At 42.8% G+C, this 23087-nt stretch overlaps 1 protein-coding gene across 1 annotated transcript in view; it reads right to left on the bottom strand.

The window, feature by feature from the left end:
- LOC126470722 (vitellogenin-like) overlaps positions 1-23087 on the bottom strand; it is a 451798-nt gene that overhangs the window by 376913 nt on the left and 51798 nt on the right. Inside the window, exon 4 of the mRNA XM_050098725.1 lies at positions 15872-16020. Coding sequence (XP_049954682.1) covers positions 15872-16020 — 149 coding nt within the window. The remainder of the gene's footprint in view (positions 1-15871; positions 16021-23087) is intronic.

Here is a 23087-nt window from a genome sequence, read left to right as displayed (position 1 = left end):
GCAAAATTCTGCATGACCCGCTGAAGTGTCGGAAAATCGATGCTGGCGATGACCTCCTGAATGGCTGTTTTCAGCTCAGCAATGGTTTTGGGGTTATTGGTTCAAATGGCTCTGAGCACTATGGGACATTGGTGGAATTCATCTTAAGACTCGAAAAAGACGCGCCACGAAGAAATTATCTTAATGAGACGGAAATAGGTAGATGTAATTTACATGTATATACAAACAAATGATAACAATTTCAGAAAAATTGGATGATTTATTAAAGCAAAGCAGCTTCACAAATTGGGTAAGTCAATAACGCTTTGCTTCAATTACGGTCCTTATGCAAGGAGTTATTCGGCTTGCCATTGACTGATAGTTTTGTTGGATGTCATAGACAAGCATTAGAAGCTCTCACCGTGCGCAGTGGGCAATATCATGCTGAAATGTAAGCCCTGGGTGGCTTGCCTTGCGGGACATCAAAACGAGGCGTAGAACATCGTCGCCGTGCAGTAAGTGTGCCGCGGACGACTACCACAGGAATCCTTCTATGAAAAGAAATGGCACCCCTGACCATCGTTCTTAGTTGTCGGGCCATATGGCGGGCGACAGTCAGGTTGGCATCCCATGGCTGTCCAGGGCGTCTCCAGGTACGTATTCGGTCGTAAATCTCATTAACTGGAGTAGAACTTCCCTCAGTGAAGAAGCCCGATATCCAGCGAAGATCTGCCTGGAGACACCACAGACATCAGTGGGGTGCCAACCTGAATGTCACCAGCCATACTGCCGGACAACGAAGGGTACTGAGGTCTCTTTCCATAGCAGGATCCCTTTGACAAGCCATCCTGGGCTTATATTTCAGCAAAATAATGGCCGCCCGCATACGGAGAGAATTACCTTGGCCAGAAAAGTCACCGGACCTCTCCCCAGTTGAGAACGTTTAGAGGATTATGGGCAGGACCTTCCAACCAGCTCGGGATTACGATGATATAACGCGCCAGTTGGACAGAATTTTGCACGACATCCCTCATGTGGATATCCTACAGCTCCATCATTCAGTACCAAGCTGAATAGCTGCTTTCATAACGGCCAGAGGTGGTCCAACGCGTTGTTGACTTGGTCAATTTGTGAAGCTCTTTTTCTCGAACAAATCATCCAAATTTTCTGGAATTGTAGTAATTTGTTTGTACATGTACATCACACCTACCGATTTTCGTTCCATTCAGGCAATTCCTGCCCGCATCTCGTGGTCATGTATAGCGTTCTCGCTTCCCACGCCCGGGTTCCCGGGTTCGATTCCCGGCGGGGTCAGGGATTTTCTCTGCCTCGTGATGGCTGGGTGTTGTGTGATGTCCTTAGGTTAGTTAGGTTTAAGTAGTTCTAAAATCTAGGGGACTGATGACCATAGAGCCATTTGAACCAGGCAATTCCTTCATAGTGCACCAGTTTTTTACCAGTGTATTTCATTCGCAGAGTTTTCAACTCTACAGAGGCGTACTAGCTTAAATCTGCTGATCAAAGCGAGATGCTTTGTACCACGTCCAAGATTGAATATCAGTATTTCATTTGTTCATCCATGGATGTAGATCATGGCATACATTACTGTCCTACTTACTTAATATAACTAAGAGAATTTAAGATTTTGTCGGATTCCTTTTCTGCTCTGATTCAAATATTTTTGCGGAATGGTACTCCAAGTGGTCTATTAGAGAACAAATTTAACTTTGTTGCTGCAATTTTTCGTATGTTTGTTCGATAATAACACATAGTTATTCTAAATTTCTCTTTTATTATTTTCATCCCACAGTCATTTCTGAAAATTATTACGTTTTTCTGAGCTGTTCTCATGTGCTCGTGTATTCTTACTTAAAGCAGCAGTTGATGGTATCGTTCTGCCTTCCATAGAATCGTTTTAAGGATGGGGTGCCATTAGCACAAGTATGTTCAATTATTCAATTATTTGCATGCATTTTACAACAAGTATAAGGTAAATCTGTGTTGCCTGAGAACTTTGAGAATTCCTGTTGATCGTGAATATGTTCATAGTGATTATTGGCATTAATTTTCATTGGGAACAGGTGTTGGACCATGCATAGTCTGGTTTTACATCCTCACTGCACATAGCCATACTACTATAACAATGGAGAGAGAAGGGTGAGAAGGGAATTTATAGAGGCAGGGAGGAGGAAATTGACAGAAAGGAAAGAGGAGGAGTAGAGAGAGAGGGAGAGAAGGAGATGGAGAAAAAAAGGAATGAGGAGGAGATGGACAAAGAGAGGGGATGAGGAGATGGACGAAGAGAAGGATGAGGAGGAGATTGACGAAGAGAGGTTGGATGAGAAGATGGATGGAGAGAGGAGAAATGAGGAGATGAACTTCGTGGGGATGAGAAGATGATGGAGGGGGAGGATGAGATGGACAGGGGGGAAAGGAGTTGATGGACAGTGGGGGTAAGTGCATATGGACAAATGGGAGTGGAGCAGAGCGAAAGAGAGAGGGGCAGTACGAGATGGATAGAGAGTGGGGAGGGTGTGGAGGAGATTGGCAGAGAGCGGGGGAAGGAGGAAATGGACTAACAGAAGTTCGGAGTAAATACATACCCAGGCAAGGCCGGGTACTCAGCTAGCCCTCTCTGTAAGGAGGATGTAGAAATACTTTCGGATCGTATCAGGAGCATAAGGAGTATGTTGATCTTAATGTTGCATTCACTTAAATGCATGTTCCGGCTTCTCTTAGTTTACTCATTGCGCTATGAAAGTCTTTCCCACTTCCAAGCATATCGATCAAAGAGCTGTTAGATCGCGTTAATTTACATTTAAAAGTCAAAATTTGGTATAAAAGGTACATGCTTTTGGAGGATTTTCACTGAAGACATGTCAGTGACATATTCATGTTAGTTCAAAAAAGGAGTAAGACACTTTCAGTGGGCAGCAACATTTCTAAACTCAAACTAATTATATGATTTTTTAACTGAATTGCATCAAATTACTTAGTATGCTAACCCAATTTCAAAGGAAGGCATCAGCTTAAATCGTGTTATATGCTGACACCTGTAGTCAAATAAGACGGACAAATTATCTCGCAATCACCATGAAGACACAGTTTGACGTGGATAGCGTAGCCACAACAACCAGCAATCATTTCATTTTTATTGTTCTTATTTAGTGCACCAAAACACAAACTGATGGAGAGTGTTTGTCCGTGGTGAACAGATCAAAATGGCAATGTTCAGAATGACTGATGTATTGTGAGGTATAATAACATGATATCTCTATTGCGATCGAAAACACACACACACACACACACACACACACACACACGCACGCACGCAAACAAACAACCACACGAAGTCGCATCCAGAAGAAACTGGTGAATGAACACCCATTTTCTATAAGTCCCTCTTAATTGTTTAACGCCAAGCATTCCGTTTCGCTTAACGAATCCGCTTACTCTCCTACTTGAAACCTTACCAACTTATCAAGTTCTTCTCCCTCGCCATACACTTTTACATTTCTTTGTATCCTATCCTTTCTATGACATTAAATAAATCACTAATATTGCTGACCCTCTAGTTATCAAACCTGCCTGCTACCGAGCCTATACCAATACATACCACCGTCCATGTTGTCTTCCAATACAAGTTCTACAACCTCCCTTCTCAAACAGTGAAACCTACCCTGACGCTTATCAATCTTAAAATGTCTAAACCTGTCCTCTTTTTTCCTTTCTCACGCACGCATCTACATCTGTACTCCACAAGCAAACTCACGATGTGCCAGAGGATCCTCTGTGTTCCATTGTCACGTACCCCTTTCCTGCTGCAGTCGCGAATGGCTCGTGGGAAGAACTATTGTTAGTAAGCCTCTTTGTGAGCTCAAATCTGTCTAATTTTGCCTTCACGAATTTTAAGCGAGGTATGCATACGAGAAATCAATATATTGGTTGACTCTTCTATGAGCGTACACTCGAGGAATTTTAAAAGGAAACGACACAACGATGAACTCAGCCTCTCTTGTAGTGTCTGCCACTAGAGTTGGATGAGCTTCTCCGTGACGCTGCCGCGCTTGCTAAATGAGTCTGTAACGAAACGCACTGCTCTTGTTTTGTCTTCCCTCTTTCCTCTATCAATTCTATCTGGAACTGATCCCAGACTGACAAGTACTGATCGTAAGAGTGTTTTACAAGCTACAGCACTTCCTTCGTGGGATTGTTCCAATGAATCTATCTGGCCGTATTGGCGATTACTGCTACATGGTCATTTCATCTTAAATTGCTACGTATGCATACTATCAAATAACTACTGGAAGTAACTACTTCTAAAACTAGATGGAATTTTATTTTCGAATTATGTTGAACGCTCCACGCATGGCTGTACGTAGTGTAATTTTGGCTTCGTTCAGTATTTGTTTGTCTGTGAGGCTTTGGCTATGTTTAAATTTCCAGTGAAACACATCCGAGTTCGCATAGTCTGTTCCACCCTATCACTGTCTTTCCTCACTATCCCCATGGCCTGGCCTCCATCCCAGCTACCCCTATCCCAAAGCCCACGTCTCCTTCCTCAGTCTCACACACTACACATCGCAACATAGTACGTAACCGACCAACTCTATTACTATTCCACTCCTTACATAACCACTTAATTATGCGACTCTCTAATTACATTTTGTTCATATTTTGCCGTTGCAAACGTGACTGCGCTCAGTACACTGGAAGTGTGAATTAAAAACCGCCTTCAGTCACAAATTTTCGTGTTTCATTCAATACATGATGCATTTCGGACCCTGTGGGTCCATCATCACGTGTAAAATGTTTTAATACATGATTTATTATTGCACTCGAATGAGGTAAAATATATTCATGAAAAGGCTTAGTGTTAGCTTATGAATTCATTTTTCAAATACGGAAAATATGGGCGAAACAGTGGAAAAAAGGAATAGTGTAAACTTACCACATAAACCAAGAAGAGCGTTTTTAAATTTTTAACACCATCATATATTGGTTTCTACATCCTTTTCATGCATATCACTTCACTCAAGAGGTACATTTGCATACACATTTTTGTAAACACTTCACAGATGTTGTTGTGCATGGTGTGATCAGAGTTGAATTTATTCGTAGTGCCAGGGATCTAATTATTAAGCAATTGACATATGCAAGAAATAATTTAAGAATAAGTCTTTAAAATTACTGAAATAACTGCGGATTGCGAAATCTGTCTGTTAATTTAACACAGATTCTGGTTTTTTGATTTTATGGCGGTATTTCTCCAGTTGTTTAGCGTCTTACCATTGGCTTCATTATGCAATATTACCAAATTGTTTTCTAGACGGATTTTAATTCATATTTCCAGTGTACTGAATGTAATCACGTTTGCAGCTGCAACATATGGATAAAACTAAATTGAATTTGCCAAGCCAGGCACTGAAAGCAGTGTACAAAATGAAAATTATGCTAGCTAATGCTAGTATCAAGTCCACCAAAGAATATCTAGCGCGTGATTTTCGTCCTACTTCTGTCAAAGTGAAGATCAAAAAGAAAGTCTGCTGCAGTCCAGATTGCCAAAAGGAAATGTGAGATACTGTGGATGAAGTCAGCAGTAAAACCTCAGTAAAAGAAGGAAGAAAATATTATTAAGTGCTGTTATTACACATATTTACAATTAGCTAATACACTACACACATTAGAACTAAAAGCTGCTGACGATTATGTTGAAAATATTGTAAACAAGACGCAATCTGAAATCTCGCACAGGCACCAAAATAAATTAGAAGCCATGCAACTAAAACTGCATCATCAACAGGACAACCAATCATCCAACAAAACACAGTATTATGAAAGAGTCATTAATAAAATGACATCACTTTCAATGCAAAAGAACATCATCTGCTCAGGAAAGGGGTAAAAACAATGTAAAACCCAAATTAAGTAACAGTAACCTCAAAAAACCACATCATACACACTAAAAAAGCAGCTGATTTAGCTGACCCAAATAACACTGAACAGACTGTGCTAGCACACAGCATAAATAAAACTATTCAGAAAAGCATAAGTAACCATAAAGAAACACCCAAAGCAGTTTATCAAGAGAGAAAGCTAGTAAACAGCATAAACATGAATTTCAATAATAACAATGCCACAATTCTTATCAATACATCACTAAATCACTGACGTTGTTTTCTGAAAGCATCATAAAAGACCTTAAACAAGATCTAATTGTAAAATTCCAAACAAAAGCAGGAAAATGGTTAATAAATATAATTTCCTATTCACAGAAAAAAGCAAAAACATGTATTTTAATGAATCCCACAGCTCCAAGACTGAAAGCTCAACCTAAGTCCCGTTAATCTCATGTCCTGTTGAGGACTATTGTCATTATTGTTCTATAGGGGGCTATTGCCTCCAAAGTCTCTCAATTACTGAATGAAATTCTGAAGCAGTACTACACTTTTGATAAGTCATACTCAGTTAAGAACTCAAGTGAATTAGCAACTACAATTAAAGATATAGAAATTCTTGCAGGTGCCAATTTTGCCTCTTTTGATGTTACTAAACTATCTACAAATGTACCACCTCAAGAAACAATAGACATAATCTTTGAAAACTTATTAAAACATAAAAATTGTCAGTTGCATAAATATTAGAGGTCAAGGACATGCAGTTAATATTGTCACACATTTACTTTACATTTAATGGGAAAGTTTACCAACAGAAAGAGGATCTTGCCATGGGCAGTAGCATATCAAGTTCCCTTGCAGATACATTTCGCAATCATCTGGAAAGTAAGCTCTTTAAAGAAAACAATAGACTTAAAAGTAAAATAATATATTACTGGAGATACGTTGATGATAGCTTGCTGCTATTAGACGGAACAAAAGAGGAGATTCAAGAACTACTAGCATTACTCAATTCTTTCCACGAAAACATAAAATTCACATTAGAACATGAGGACAACAAAGGCGTAAATTTCTTAGCTCTTAAAATCACCAATCACCAACAAAACATACGTTCAGCATACACAGAAATCACACATACACAGACATAACACTGGGCAACTCATCATGCCATCACACCACACAGAAACATGGTGCAGTTAGGACCATGCTACACAGAGTACACTCTCTTGATTTAGAAGAGAAAACCCTCAGGAATGAACTAGAAACAATAAAAAGGATTGCCATAAACAATGGCTAGGCACAGCAAATGGCCACACTGGGAAAGAAGAGAAAATGAGATTTTTCACTCTGCAGTGGAGTGTGCGCTGATATGAAACTTCCTGGCAGATTAAAACTGTGTGCCGGACCGAGACGGGGTACTGGAAGAATTGAAGCTGTGAGGACGGGTCGGGAATCGTGCTTGGGTAGCTCAGTCTGTAGAGCACTTGCAGGCGAAAGGCTAAGGTCCTGAGTTTGAGTCTCGGTCCGGCACACAGTTTTAATCTGCCAGGAAGTTTCAGAAGAGAAAATATTTGCCGGTATCCAATACCGAGGTCCCACGTCACAAACAATCGCTAGCCCTTAACAAAAAGTAACAGTTGCATTCTCAACTAATAATAAGGGAGGAAACTTACTCGTCTATAACATAAAATCAAATACACAAAAATTCAACAACAGTGGCGAGTACAGAGTATCATGCCCCAGTTTCCCTGACTACCAGAAACTTCAAAACCTGTTTTCAAGACCACGCAAATGCTTTTCACCTCCACTTACAAAAATCAGTTATTGCACAACGTATGTTGGAAACGAAACATATCATCAGCAGTCTAGGATATAATTGTTAGTACTGCATAATGAAGCCAATGGTAAGACCCTAATCCGCTAGAACAACTGGATGTATACCTCCATAACATCAAAAAACCAGAATCGATGCTAAATGAACAGACAGATTTCGTAGGGCACAGTTATCTTAGTAATTTTAAAGACCTATTCTTTAGTTATTCCCTGCATATGTCAGCTGTTTAGCAATTAGACCTGTGACACTAAGAATAATTTCATCTTTGATCGCACCATGTACAGCAACATCTGTGCAGTGTTTACAAAAATGTTAATACAGATGTGCCTCTTGAGTGAAGTGATATGCATGAACAGGATGGAGAAACCAATGTATGATGGTGCTAAAAAATTGAAAACGCTTTTCTTGGATTATGTGGTAAGTTTACACTATTCATTTTTTCCACTGTTTTGCACATATTTTTCGCATTTGACTTAAGAAATTCATAACTGAACATCAGGCCTTTTCATGACAGGAACATACATTTCACCTCATTCAAGAGGAATAATAAATCATGTACTAAGACAAATTACACCTGATGATAGACCCACAGGTTCCGAAATGCATCGTGTATGTAATAAAACACGAAAATTTTAGACTGAAGGCGTTTTTTAATTCATACTTTCAGTGCACACTACTTTTCATTTATTCTTTACCAATACACGTACTACAACACAGTACAGTGAAAAAAGTGTCCATGTTTTAAAGGAGAAAAAACTTTTCTAACATTTCCATTGTACAACCGTCCATTTCAGTCATTCAAAAAATGTAAATTTGTCACCATTTTAATATTTTAAAACCATGCCTGTATATTTTTATAAAAGCTCTAGGCCGAAGAGGTCACCATCACCCTTATAAGGGAAGAAATGAAATTACAATACAGAAAAAAAGAAAAAAAACAGAAATCATGTCGAAACTAGACAGTTCTAACATAAAATTCGCTGACACGGTGATTCGTTGCCGTAGCGCTAGGATCATGAAGTGTCAGCAATACACTTGCCGCAGCGAAAACTTTTTAGTGCGTGGTAATCCCTCTTATACGGCTAACAATATTGTTATAAAATCTAATCTGTAAAATTATCCTACTTAAGCTGTTCCAGACGATAGTACTCAAGAAAATTATATATTACGGGTAATTTGCAACAGATAAAAACCCGTCTTCCATTTCTTTGCTTAGTCAATAATTAATATCAAAGTCTTTTTCTTTTTTCTTTAAATAAAAGGAACAGCCTTCGGAAACTGGGTTTGTTCGTGCTGTTAATACCTACCTACAAGGAAATAAATTCTACTTGCGGTCGGTGACATTTGCCAAGAAGAGCTCCCAGCCAAACTTGGAGAAAGTACTCTATTTCGAAAGTCAAGACACTCTTTCGCTTGGTTAATTTCTGAACATTTTTGTGTATTTTGTGACGGACGTGCATCTTTTTCTCGAAACAGCTGTATGAACTCTCTATAATGTGAACATTTTTCATTTGACATAGATTTGCGAGTTTATAAAAGTAGTGACAGCTTCGAAACTTTGGTTTGCATGAAAAATGATACATAACTGTCGATCTTTTGATTTCTTCGTACATCGAAAAATGATACTGTGTACGTACAGGTGAACCTGCACTCCACCAACAGAATTTCGGAGATTGTTCATAAATGCTTTCTGACTATCGTCGTATGAGGTACCCATTGTGTTGGCTGGTCACAGACTTATAAAGTGATTATGATTCGTTAGGTTTACACTGAGGTGACAGAAGTAATGCGATAGCTCCTAAGATCGTGTCGCACCTCCTTTTGCCGCGCGCAATGCGGCACCTAGACGTGGTATGGACTCAAAAAGTTGTTCGAAGTCCCCTGCAGAATTACTGAGACGCACGGCTCTGTAGTAGTCCATAATTGCGAAAGTGTTGCCGGTACAGAATTTTGTGCACGAGGTGACCTCTCGATTATGTCCTATGTTCAATGGGATTCACGTCGGGCGATCTGGATGGCCAAACCATTCGCTCGAATTGTCCAGAATGTTATGCAAACTAGTCGCGACCAATTATGGCTGGGTGACTTGGCGCATTTTCATCCATAAAATGGATGGCTGCAAAATGGTCTCCAAGTTGCCCAACATAACCATTTCCCGTCAATGATCGATTCAATTGGACCAGACACCCCAGTCCATTCCATGTAACCACAGACCATACCATTATGGAGCCACCATCAGCTTGCAAAGACCCTTGTTGACAATTGGATCCATGACTTCGTGGAGTCTGTGTCACACTCGAAGCCTACAGTCAGCTCTTAACAACTGAAATAGGGACTCATCTGATCAAGTCACGGTTTTCCAGTCGTGTAGGGTCAAACCTATACGGTCACGGGCCCAGGTGAGTCGCTGCAGGCGTGCGTCACTCGTCTGCAGCCATAGCCCATCAACGCCAGCTTTCGCCGCACTGTCCCACACTGATATCTGAGGTGATTTCATGCAGTGTTGCTTGTCTGTTAGCACTGACAACTCTACGCAAACGCCGCTGCTCTCTGTCCTTAAGTGAAAGCCATCGGTCACTGCGTTGCCCATGGTGATAGGTAATGCCTTAAATTTAGTATTTTCGGCCCAATCTTGACACTGTGGATCTCGGAATATTGAGCTCCCTGACGATTTCCGAAATGGAATATCTCATGCGTCTAGCTCTAACTGCCAGTCCGCGTTTAGAGTCTGTTAACTCACATCGTGCGGCCATAATCACGTCAGAAACCTTTTCACATCATTCACCTTTCATACCACGATACTACAGCCATCTGTAGTTGTGCATTTCGCTATCCCATGACTTTCGACACCTCAATGTATTATCGCAGTTACATTTTTCAGTGATCATACCTTCACAACAGTGAAAAATCCTGTAGTATGCAATCACCATAGCGTCCAACACAAAGCAGAGAGTAATGAGAAAGTTTCGTGAAGTGTTTGCCGTCGCTGCGGGAACAGCTCAGCATAGCGTCGTTACGTCGCGCTTCCACTGCATTCAGCAACCCTATACACAAGGTGCATATCGGCCCATCATTCACCTGCAACCTAGTGCGCAGCTCGTGGTCTAGTGGCTAGCGTTGCTACCTTTCGATCACGGGATCCGGGGTTCGATTCCCGGCCGGGTTGGGGATTTTCTCTGTCCGTGACCTGGGTGTTTGTGTTGTCCTCATCATTTCATCATAATCCTCATAATTCGTGACTGTCGATAGATTGGACTGTGAAAAAATATGGACTGTGAAAAAATTGGGACTTGGTACGGGTGTTGATGACCGCGCAGTTGAGAGAACTACAAACCAAACATCATCATCATCAACATGTAACCTAGCCGTACTGCTGTGTATAGCACAGCTAACTCCGCCGGGAAAACAATCCCGAGACAGAAAACGGATAGAACTGAACACAGGATCGAGGGCGAAGAGTCAACTGGCCATTGAAACTTCCCGCGAGATTAAAACTGTGTGCCGGACCGAGACTCGAACTGGGGACCTTTGCCTTTCGCGGGCAAGTGCTCTACCAACTGAGCTACCCAAGCACGACTCACGCCCCGTCCTCACAGCTTTACTTCTGCCAGTACCTCGTCTCCTACCTTCCAAACATTACAGAAAATTTCATTCTGGAAACATCCCCCGGGCTGTGGCTAAGCCATGTCTCCGCAATATCCTTTCCTTCAGGAGTACTAGTTCTGCAAGTTTCGCAGAAGAGCTCCTGTAAACTTTGGAAGGTAGTAGACGAGGTACTGTCAGAAGTACAGCTGTGAGTAGGGGGGATGAGTTGTGCTTGGGTAACTCAGTTGGTAGAGCACTTGCCCGCCAAAGGCAAAGGTCTCGAGTTCGAGTCTCGGTCTGGCACACAGTTTTTTTGTATCCTGCCTGGAAGACGGCGAGTGGGTCTGCTCCTGAAAACTGAAGGGTAGGCCGAATGTAGGATGCTAGGAGGAGCAGGTGAGGTAGAACACTTGTTACTGCAATTAAAAGTGGTTTTACTTAACTTTGGCTGAGATGAGCAAGTAGGTGCGAAGCCGTACAGGTACCAACACTAACTGCTATTAGTAGTTGGGCAAACTATCATTGAAGTAACTGAAGTAACGAAGTCTGTACTGGCTAGCTCCCTATGAAGTAGAAGCTAGGCTGCTTGATCTTCGGCTCGGAATCAAATGGGTTGAATCTGAAGTGGCGGTCGTAGAGCTTCACAGCGCCGGCTAGAGTTCGCTGTCGTCGGTGTCGGTGTCGTAGTGCCAACCTAGCAGAGAGCACCTATTTTGTGGCATCGTAGCTATCGATACCACAGTTTTAATCTGCCTGGAAGACTCAGATCAGCGCACACTCCGTTGCAGAGTGAAAATCTCATTCTGTCAACTGGCTGTTACTGTTGTCCACAGAAAGTATCTTGAAGGAATGGAACAAGTTTACTCCAAATAAGGCACACGGCACATACCGTCGACATCTGTAATTTTGTCCTAATACTCTCAGAGCAATACGGAGACAAAGATTAATGAGTACAAGAAATCAAACGAAACTCTATTACTTTGTAACGAGCCACCTGAGACCATAGTCTCGTTGTATCAAAATACTCAAAAAATAGCCCTGAAAGCCTGCAAAATTTTGTCGGAGTTTCGGTACACCCTGTATACATATTGAGAGAGATGGAGAGAATATTTTAGCGGAAGCACTGAATGATCATCAAGTAGAAGTCATATTTTTATTAATATATTGTCTCAAGAAAGTGAGTGTAGTGTCACGCAAAGTTCCATTAATGCATGTTTTAGATTGTGACCAGACAGCGTAAAATACGGGGTGAAGCATAATATCGACCGGTTTTAAAAAGCGCGCGAATCAAGCTGCGTAGGAGAGAGGTGGAGGGGATAGTGTCAGTTACGTTTGGCGCGAAATAGTATTTAGTTATAATGGAGCGCTGGACCCTATAGGCCTAGCATCGTGCGTATGCTGTCAAAGCATTTTATCAAAACGGTTGTACGTACCAACTAGCACGTCGTGCATTCCGCAACTACTTCAGCATTAATCGGAACCGTCCGGAGCCATCTGCCTGTGCGATTAAAAAGTGGGTTGAGAACTTTGAGGAGGCGGCATCAACGACAAAGAAGAAAAGTGGAAGACCGTTTGTGGATGAGTGATGAAGCTCACTTCCATCTCCCCGTTTATGTTAACAAGCAGAACTTTATATTTTGGAGTAACGTTAATCTTAGAGAACTGCATCAGAAGCTATTGCACCCCAAAAAAGTTACTGTGTGGTGCTCCATGTCTTCATTAGGGATCATAGTGCCATACTTTTTTGAAGATGACCTTGGCAGTGCTGTAACAGTGACTTCACAGAGATACACAGAAATGTTGGAAAACTTTTTTACTCCACGGCTCACACACTACGCAGTGAATGATGCGACATTTTTACAGCAGGACGGAGCAACCTCTCACGTTGCTCGAACAAGCATGAATATTGTCAATCGTTTGTTTCCAAATCATGTGATCTCCCGAAATGGGGATACTGTTATATGGTGGCGTGGTCTCCTGACCTTCACTTCTTGCATATTCCTACATCACCACCGTATTCTGCGTATCAAGACGTTTCATTCGAGCCCAAACTCGATAGGGTAGAGTCAATTTTACATATTTCCATTTAATCGATATGCAAATCTAATAGCCGGCCAAGCAGTTCTAGGCGCTACACTCTGGAACCGCGCGACCGCTACGGTCGCAGGTTCGAATCCTGCCCCGGGCATGGATGTGTGTGATGTCCTTAGGTTAGTTAGGTTTAATTAGTTCTAAGTTCTAGGGAACTGATGACCTCAGAAGTTATGTTCCATAGTGCCCAGAGCCATTTGAACCCACTTTTTTTTTTTTTTTTTTTTTTTTTTTTTGCAAATCTAATAAATAAATCGCAAGTGCTCACCGAGATTAAAAAGTCGAGGCTGGCGTACACAAACATTCAAGACACGACGGCCACAGGAGTTTTTGTTCGGCGGAGGCAACCAGCCCACTGGAAAGAGCGTAAGAGGGTGTGTGCACACAGCTGCGCCGGCTGGCCGATTTCCTTGGGACCATAACAGTTTTTTGCCAGAGAAAAGGGATATTGGCCTGTGTGTTCACTTTCAAAGCACAACCCGCTGCATTGTTTGGGAGAGCCCCAGCATACGCATTTTTGACGGACCTAGTGCGCAGTTTCAGAGTTCTCACCGGTGGACAGTAAACGCCTAATGCAGATGCTATATATTTCCGGATTGGTCTGCTTAAATGGAGCGCCATTATCCCGTTTGTAAGAGTAACGCTTATTGGCGGACTATTTCTGACACAATGAACTGGAGGAGTGAGGGGAAGACAACGAATGATATACACTTTCGCTTTTTGCGTGGAGAGGAGTACTTCCAGTGACGCTCTTGAAGTGGGAAAACGTAGCGGCAGCGAGTGCCCTAGTGCATTTACGCAGAGAGCGAGGAACAAAGACTCTACTCAGTACTGCACTGAGAGAGCGCCTCTGTCGCTAGTGAATCGGAGTGATACTCTATATTGAGTCACTCGCGATTAAGCATTTGTTAACTGTGTTGGCCGCAACACTTAATGTGCGATGTGAACACAGACAGAGTATTAGTTAGCGTCTGCAAGTGAACACTGAGTGGCATCACGGTGGACTGGCTATCTGACTGGTGTACCATGCCAGTAGTTAGACTATGGGAGACCTTGACTTCATCAAGGTGTAGTGAGAGTTAGATGCGAAGGTCAATCTAGATAGATAGATATAGTTTTGTATTTTTCAGTGGCAAACAATGCAGGCAGCAGTCGTCGCAGCTCACGGTATTGTGCACTACAGCGTAGGCGAGCCCCATCATACCTCCATTAGAAATAACATACTTCATTCACGTTACTCCATTATATTTCTCACGCGACAGCCTCCACCGTACTTACAAAAATTCAATCGGATAATTATTCAAGTTGAGTAGGCGTGGCTCTCAGCCATTCTGCCAAGTAAACAGCATTCTTAAAGAAAAGGGATAAAAGACCTCTCCCACACTTTGTACATAAATTTCATTATCAGGATTCCTATCCATAAGAGGTAACCTCCTATTCTGAAAAGAAATTGGAAATTTGTGTATCAGTTTATAAACAAAAGTTTCACTTGATTTTCTCACATTTTCCAATAAATAATATTTTCCGTTCGTGGAGAGGGGTACTTCCAGTGACGCTCTTGAAGCAGGAACACGTAGTGGGAGCGAATGCGCTCGTGCGTGTACACAGAGAGCGAGGAACAAAGTCTCTACTCAGTACTGCATTGAGAGAGCAGACGACTCCAGAAGATATTTATTGCTGGAAGTTTCCAGGCATTTCTTTTTCTTACGTTAGGAGCGTCTGTCTGACTTCTGTAGTAGTGTGGGGTGGAAATTGATTCTTGCAGGAGCCAAACGGTACTTGTCACATCAATCAGTTGCGCAACGCATCAAATAAATGGTTCAAATGGCTCTGAGCACTATGAGACTTAACTTCTAAGGTCATCAGTCCCCTAGAACTTAGAACTAATTAAACCTAACTAACCTAAGGACATCACACACATCCATGCCAAAGGCAGGATTCGAACCAGCGACCGTAGCGGTCGCGCGGTTCCAGACTGCAGCGCCTAGAACCACTCGGCCACCCCGGCCGGCCGCAACGCATCAACATAACATCTACATACTGCCCTCTCGTTCACCGGACCTCACAACATGTGACTTTTTTTGGTAGGTTATCTGAGAAGCAAATTTTAGCAACATAAGCCTCCTCGAACAATTGAAGCCCTGAAAGAGTGGATCTGACAGGAAGTTCTTCAAATCCCACTGGCAATGCTGCGCAATGTGATGAGTCACTTCAACGTTAGGTCAACTTGAGGAATTTGTGCATCTAAATGAACGCCATCACACTGTAGTTATCTTCAAGAAATAACCGATGTTTTACTATTGCAGAAAAAGCTTTTTCATGTGTTTTAAGATCATGAAATTATGCTCTTTATTATGCTTCACCCTGTATGATCGAAGATGGCAAGTGCTTACAGACGGTGTTTCTTACACGATACTGGAATTTCCCCGTGTGAAGTCTGCACTGAAGATAAACCCTGGGCTTTGAGGTAAGAAGAACTACGCACCTGGAGCAGCAGCGTGTTGTCGCGCGGAACCTGGACGCGCAGGCGGCCGCGGTACTGGAAGCCCGCGACCTGCTTGTTGAGGCTGGGGAGGTGCGCCACGCACCGGCCGTCCACCACGTACTCGTACTCCTGGCGAGCCCGCCACATCCCTGCAACACAGTCCACCTCTCTAGCAGTGCAGCCAACCAAACACTAAGTCGCTGCTCATCCATTACGGACGTGGGACAGCGGCTGGCCAAATATTTAACAAAGAAATTCGCCAAACAGCCGCGCAAATTGAGAAGATATTTTACACTACTGGCCATTAAAATTGCTATACCAAGAAGAAATGCAGATGATAAACGGGTATTCATTGCACAAATATATTATACTAGAACTGACATGTGATTACATTTTCACGGAATTTGGGTGCATGTTGTTGTTGTTGTGGTCTTCAGTCCTGAGACTGGTTTGATGCAGCTCTCCATGCTACTCTATCCTGTGCAAGCCTCTTCATCTCCCAGTACCTACTGCATCCTACATCCTTGATACGCCTAGGCAGTGAGTCAAACAGCGCTTGGATGGCGTGTACAGGTACAGCTGCCCATGCAGCTTCAACACGATACCACAGTACATCAAGAGTAGTGACTGGTGTATTGTGACGAGACAGTTGCTCAGCCACCATTGACCAGACGTTATCAATTGGTGAGAGATCTGGAGAATGTGCTGGTCAGGGCAGCAGTCGAACATTTTCTGTATCCAGAAAGGCCCGTACAAGACCTGCAACATTCCGTAGTGCATTATCCTGCTGAAATATGGGGTTTCGCAGAGATCGAATGAAGGGTAGAGCCACGGGTCGTAACACATCTGAAATGTAACGTCCACTGTTCAATGTGCCATCAATGCGAACAAGAGGTGACCGAGACGTGTAACCAATGGCACCACATGCCATCACGCCGGCTGATACGCCAGTATGGCGATGACGAATACACGCTTCCAATGTGCGTTCACCGCGATGTCACCAAACACGGATGCGACCATCATGATGCTGTAAACAGAACCTGGATTCATCCGAAAAAAATGACGTTTTGCCATTCGTGCACCCAGGTTCGTCGTTGAGTACACCATCGCAGGCACTCCTGTCTGTGATGCAGCGTCAAGGGTAACCACAGCCACGGTCTCCGAGCTGATAGTCCATGCTGCTGCCAACGTGGTCGAACTGTTCGTGCAGATGGTTGTTGTTTTGCAATCGTCCCCATCTGTTGACTCAGGGATGGAGACGTGGCTGCACGGATAAGATGCCTGTCATCTCGACAGCTAGCGATACGAGGCCGTTGGGATCCAACACGGCGTTCCGTATTACCCTCCTGAACCCACCGATACCATATTCTGCTGACGGTCATTGGATCTCGACCAACGCAGGCAGCAGTGTCGCGATACGACAAACCGCAATCGCGATAGGCTACAATCCGACCTTTATCAAAGTCGGAAACGTGATGGTACGCATTTCTCCTCCTTGCACGAGGCATCGCAACAACGTTTCATCAGGCAACGCCGGTCAACTGCCGTTCGTGTATGAGAATTCGGGTGGAAACCATGGAGGTAAGAATAGAGGGAGACGCCGTGACGTCACAGCTGCGAAGCCATGTGAAGCCGAGGGTAGCCATCTCAATCCGACCAAAACATTGCTGCTGTAAGCTTGTGTGCATAGGCTTGTCGCTCGCTTTTGGAAGGATTTTGCGCTATTATCGTGACTTGTGTGGTGTTCGGATGTACGAATCGTTCTGATTGTGATGCGAAATCGAAGGGAATAACATTTCATGTGTAAGCTGTCTCGTTAAGTGTGATTTTACAACTTCATTGTGAATGAACGTGTACTACATCGGCACTTGTACTATAGCGTGTTTTTCTCCTGTATGATTTTAGATTTCCTAAAAATGAAAGTCGGAAAGCTCTGTGGGAGAATGCCGTGAGGAGGAAGAATTGGCGTGCGTCTAAATGGAGCACTATATGTTCTCAGCATTTCCGAGAAGAGGACATAGACCGAACTTCCCTTTCAACAGTAAGGCTCCGAGAAAATGCTGTACCATCAGTTTTCCCTCCACACCCAAAACATTTGCAAAAGGTATGTTAATTCAAAGAATTAAATTCTTAGTTTTCAAGTTCACGTTTCAGTATAATACGTACGTATCGTCGATAATCGAAGTGTTGAGTAACTCTCTTTGTCTTCATCATGTACCAAATTAAAAGCTAACACTACATTAACTGGCGTAAAGTATAGGCCTAAAGAGGACACTGTGTAGATTTGCCATTCTATGTACCGTATTTCAGTAAATATTGGTGGTAATGAACAGTGTTTCCCAGTAGTGTAACGTAACTGAAGTGTCCCGGTGCGTATTACAAACAAGATGTATTTATGGGGCTTTGGAGGGAGGGTATAGCTAACTTAGTTTTCAGTTACTATTATTCAGTTTGTGATACACGTTTGTTACTGAATTAACAAAATTGTATCGTTTACATTGAAGACTAGCTATTCGTAATATTACATTAAAAACTATTTTAAATCAGAAGAAACGCGGAATTTCGCCTTTACGAGATTTTATTTTAAACAAAAACTTTGAAACAACGAATCTGATGACGTTACATGCGTATATGGTGCAATTAGCGACTGTAATACACGCAGCGCTATAGCACACTGGCATTGTTTTGGTCAGAGTGTCATAGCAGCGAGTCACGCCCCCATGGCTTCAAAACGTAGTACGGCTGGGATACGTAGCGCCATCTCCCCTTATTCTTACCTCCATGGTGGAAACTTTCCTCATGTCAGCACGTTGTAAGTGTCGCCACCGGCGCCAACCTTGTGTGAATGCTCTGAAAAGCTAATCATTTGCATATCACAGCATCTTCTTTCTGTCGGTTAAATTTCGCGTTTGTAGCACGTCATTTTCGTGGTGTAGCAATTTTAATGGTCAGTAGTGTATTTTGTATTCATTACCAGTTTCGGCAATTCAGTATGTGATTTTCAATCGATTTGGCATACTGAGGCCATCTGTTTATGGATGTTGTGTACTGTGTCGTCCGAACAAGTCACAGGCAGGACAAAAGCACCACAGGCGCAAAGATGCGAGCCGGTGCCAGTGCCATGGAGACTCGCCACTTGCGCGAGTTCTACCAGAGCTACGGGCGGCGCTGAGGGTGAAGAGATCGAACTCACCTCGGCCAGCTGCCGGCCGTGTACAAAACGCCAATGACCGGACAACGAGCAGAAGCCTACTCGGAAGATAGAAGAGCAGCTCTCGCTCACTTGGTTATAGATCATCGTCCAGGGTTGACCTAGACCTGGAACGCCGTTTAGTGAACTCTTAGAAATGAACAGACAGTTGCTGTAAATTGCGTTTGCTATGTGATGTGAAGCTTACCTACAATTACATGCACGTAGCCATTGAGGGCCTTCTCGTGTTCTGTTACATGCAGTGTCGCTTAATCAGTCAACTAGTCACAAAGATAAGAAAATTTTTTACCTTATTTCTGTGACTTTGTTACTAATTTGTTGGAGTGTTGTAGAACCTTCGTTCTCCTATGCTGTTACTTGACCGTGGGGCATAGCTGTGTAATAGTTGAGGGTAGGAATCGCCTTAGCGGTGTGCTGCCCCAGAAGCCGTTTCACGAACTGACAAGCTCGGCCTACCGTGACAACAGTGGCAACTCGGTCCCCACAGCAGAAGCGACGAGGCCTTTACAAAACTGGCGGCTACAGTTTACAAAATCGTGAATTCCTCAAGCGTTTTCTTCGAGCTGCAGTCAAATCTTCTAAGGAAGCACTTGAGAATTCACGACATCCATAAACAGAAGGCCCCAGTATGCCAATATCGATCATTTTTGAGAGGTGCATGTGGAGCCTGAAGATGGCATATTGAATTGCCCAAAGGGGTGGCGAATATAAAATAACTTCTCAATTTGCACGGCTGTTTGGTGAATTTCTTCGTTAAAGAATCAGTCCGTCCTATTCCGTGGATACTAAGGAGCCGGGTCTCCAGATTGTAGGGCTAAAACACAAGGACAATGAAATGACTTAACATTATGATGTTGCTACTGTATTGTAATGCTAACATTAATTAAATTAAAACCTAATATATTAATTTCAAATAGAAATTCTGTAATAAAAAGTTCTTTGATTCAGTTTTAGCCCCACCACATTCCTTATAAAACGTATAATATGTGGTGTCACCGGCAGACACCACACTTGCTAGGTGGTAGCCTTTAAATCGGCCGCTGTCCGTTAGTATACGTCGGACCCGCGTGTCGCCACTACCAGTGATTGCAGACCGAGCGCCGCCACACGCCAGGTCTAGAGAGATTTCCTAGCACTCGCCTCAGTTGTACAGCCGACTTTGCTAGCGATGGTTCACTGACAAAATACGCTCTCATCTGCCGAGACGATAGTTAGTATAGCCTTCAGCTACGTCATTTGCTACGACCTAGCAAGGCGCCATTACCAGTTACGATTGTTACTGTAAAACATGTACCGTCAAGAGCGATGTTCACCAATTATGGATTAAAGTTGAGTATTCCAGCAGCTACGTACGTTTTTTGCTAGTCTCATTTCCTTGTCCTGTTCCATACCTCACGCCAGCCTGCGTGAGCTAAAACGCGTGCCTTTCGGCTTCCTCTCATAGTGGGTTGGCTCTCTTGCCAATCCACAACATAATATGCTTCCGCAAGTTGTTATACATATGTGTAGCCATCTAACTGCCTTCATTCTGTATTAATGTTAAGCCGTTGAAGTGTTTGTAGAGGTTGTTTCTTGACCATATTCGAGCGTGTCTGTTTTTTAAGAAAAAATGTAGGTAACGACAATGGGCGTTAATGAGTGTATGTACTGTGAAACAACTGTCATAATATCAAGTTTTTGACGAGGCCTCTGCAGGGCGTTTCAAAGATACTACAACATATAATTCTCATAATATGCTTCTGTAATCATAGCCTAATTGCATAAAATTAGAATATAATTGTAACTAGAGAGAATCTCTCAACCCGTCCAGATAGCGAAGCGCGCTAACGCTCCGTTTCTAAGATATGGGAATATAAGCCAGTCCAGGCTCGAATCCGTCTCGTGATTTAACGACGAGGGGTGGTACGCCAGCCAGCCTGGCTGCGGTTTTTAGGCGGTTTTCCACATACAACTTCGTAAATACCGGGCTGATCCCCACATCCCGACTCAGATAAGCGCTACGTAAACTTTTAGGAAACGTTTTCACATTCGAACATTGGGTTTTCAATAGACGTGGACAGATGGGGTACATGGCTTCCATCCAGGGGTAAGTGGTGTGGTCAGAAGAGCATCAGGACACGCGTTGTCACTAACAATACCAAAACCCATATAAAAATCCCGACCCCGTAAAATACTGGTAATAGCAAAGAAGATCAACAAATCTCTCAGATGAAATGCTCTGCTTCTTTTCCCAACAGTTGGTATGGGAATTAACAATATGTCCCTTTAAATACTCCAGTCTATGTTGTGGAGAGACGGGCAACAACACGGGAACCATCGCTGAGAACACAAATACAATCTTTAACAGAAAAATGCTTCACATTAAGTACACTTAGACCTTTTGAAACGGTTATCACATATGAATTTAGGTGGAGTAAGCGACCGTTACCACCACTTCGGTTACTTTGTGTTTCGTTTTACTTGCTTCATAAGAGTTTAATATGTAATTGTAAAATATTTTAGGGCAGCGTACGTTATTTAGCTATACAGTGTATCGTGGTCTTGAATGCCATTCAGATCTACATTCTACCATTAACATTGTCACTTTACTCTAGCACACGTGATCTGTGTTTTCTTTGTCGTTGTGTACTGTCATGGGATGCATCATATGGCCGCCGCAAATTCAGTGAATTCCTTGATGAGTAATAATTTACAATGTATCTTAAAACGTTTGTTTTTGTGTGAAACTGAAGATGTGGCCGATGTCTTGCAGTGAATCGGAACCGACGATGCTTCGGAGAAATGACAGGAAACGACGCAGCAGAAACATGTCCACGTGTGCCTGCGCTGTCACTGCGCTCCACAAAAGCACCAGGAGTCAAATAAAAGTCACAAGTTTAGCTTTCCAGTATCTTCTGGCGAATAATTGCTAATAACTACGTCGCCTGCATTTCTAATCTCTGATTTCAGCGTCACCAATGCGACAGTTAAAACGATAAAAAGACTGGCTTCCTTACTCCTAGTTAATTCTGATTGCTCTAGAAATGACAAGGTATCACAACCGCGCAAAATGAAAGCGCTGCCCGGTCTCAGAGCAGTCTGAAACGTAGCAGAAACAGCGGTGGGAACCCGTCCTGGAAATAACCGCTAACTCCACAGAAAAGGCTGTCTCCCGAGACACTACGCCAGCGTCTGACATTACATTCTCTCCACACAAAAACACCTCGCGGAAACTGTATTAACTCACGTGTGCTTCTCAGGTTCGCTTTTTGTGGCGACTGCACGTGAAGAAAACTATCTCACCACAACTCCTTACACAAAACCCCAAATAGCGGCATTCGATAGCTTGTCGTACACAGCTTCCCTGAATACTTAACCCTCTATCCAGATTTAAGTTTTCTGTGACTTCCTAAATCAAGTAAGGACAGTGCAGGGATAGTTCATTTGAAAAGGAGCATTTGCTTGGTCTAATGATATCGTCATGGTCGTGTCACTGAATCCTAATTTTCTTTCCTTGTTACTGCCTGATGTCTCGTGTCTGCTGCTCACACGGTGTCTCATACAAGCAGCTAGACAGCAAACACCTTGTGCTTGTCATTCTGAAAAGGCGTGTTTCAAATACAATTTAAGTTGATTAATTCAATATTCTGAGCCCTCTGCGTTAAAAATTTGCGGCCACTTGATAATGTACCCTCATAATTCTCGTAACAAATGATGAATTTATGTATTTACTCATTTAATTAAAAACATGCAGCGAAAACTTCAACGTGCAACTTCCAATAAAAGAAAAAAGCTGTTTCGAAAAATTTCTTCTGCAATAAGTTATTATTTTTGCTTATTTTTCATTCGCAAATGTCGCATGGGATCTATAGGGTGTTCGGAAATTCCCGATACAAATTTCTAAGACTTGTAGAGGGGACTGAGTAAATAATATTTTGGATAGGAACCCATGTCCGGAAACAGTACTGAAGAGTATGTACCAGAACATGCTTCGTGGTACAATGTCTGTAACAACGCTGGTGGTCA

Source organism: Schistocerca serialis, chromosome 3 (assembly GCF_023864345.2).
Source record: "Schistocerca serialis cubense isolate TAMUIC-IGC-003099 chromosome 3, iqSchSeri2.2, whole genome shotgun sequence".
In the NCBI taxonomy this organism is placed as follows: domain Eukaryota; kingdom Metazoa; phylum Arthropoda; class Insecta; order Orthoptera; family Acrididae; genus Schistocerca; species Schistocerca serialis.
The sequence above is the reverse complement of the archived record's forward strand: the minus strand, read 5'-3'. Positions and strand labels throughout refer to the sequence as shown.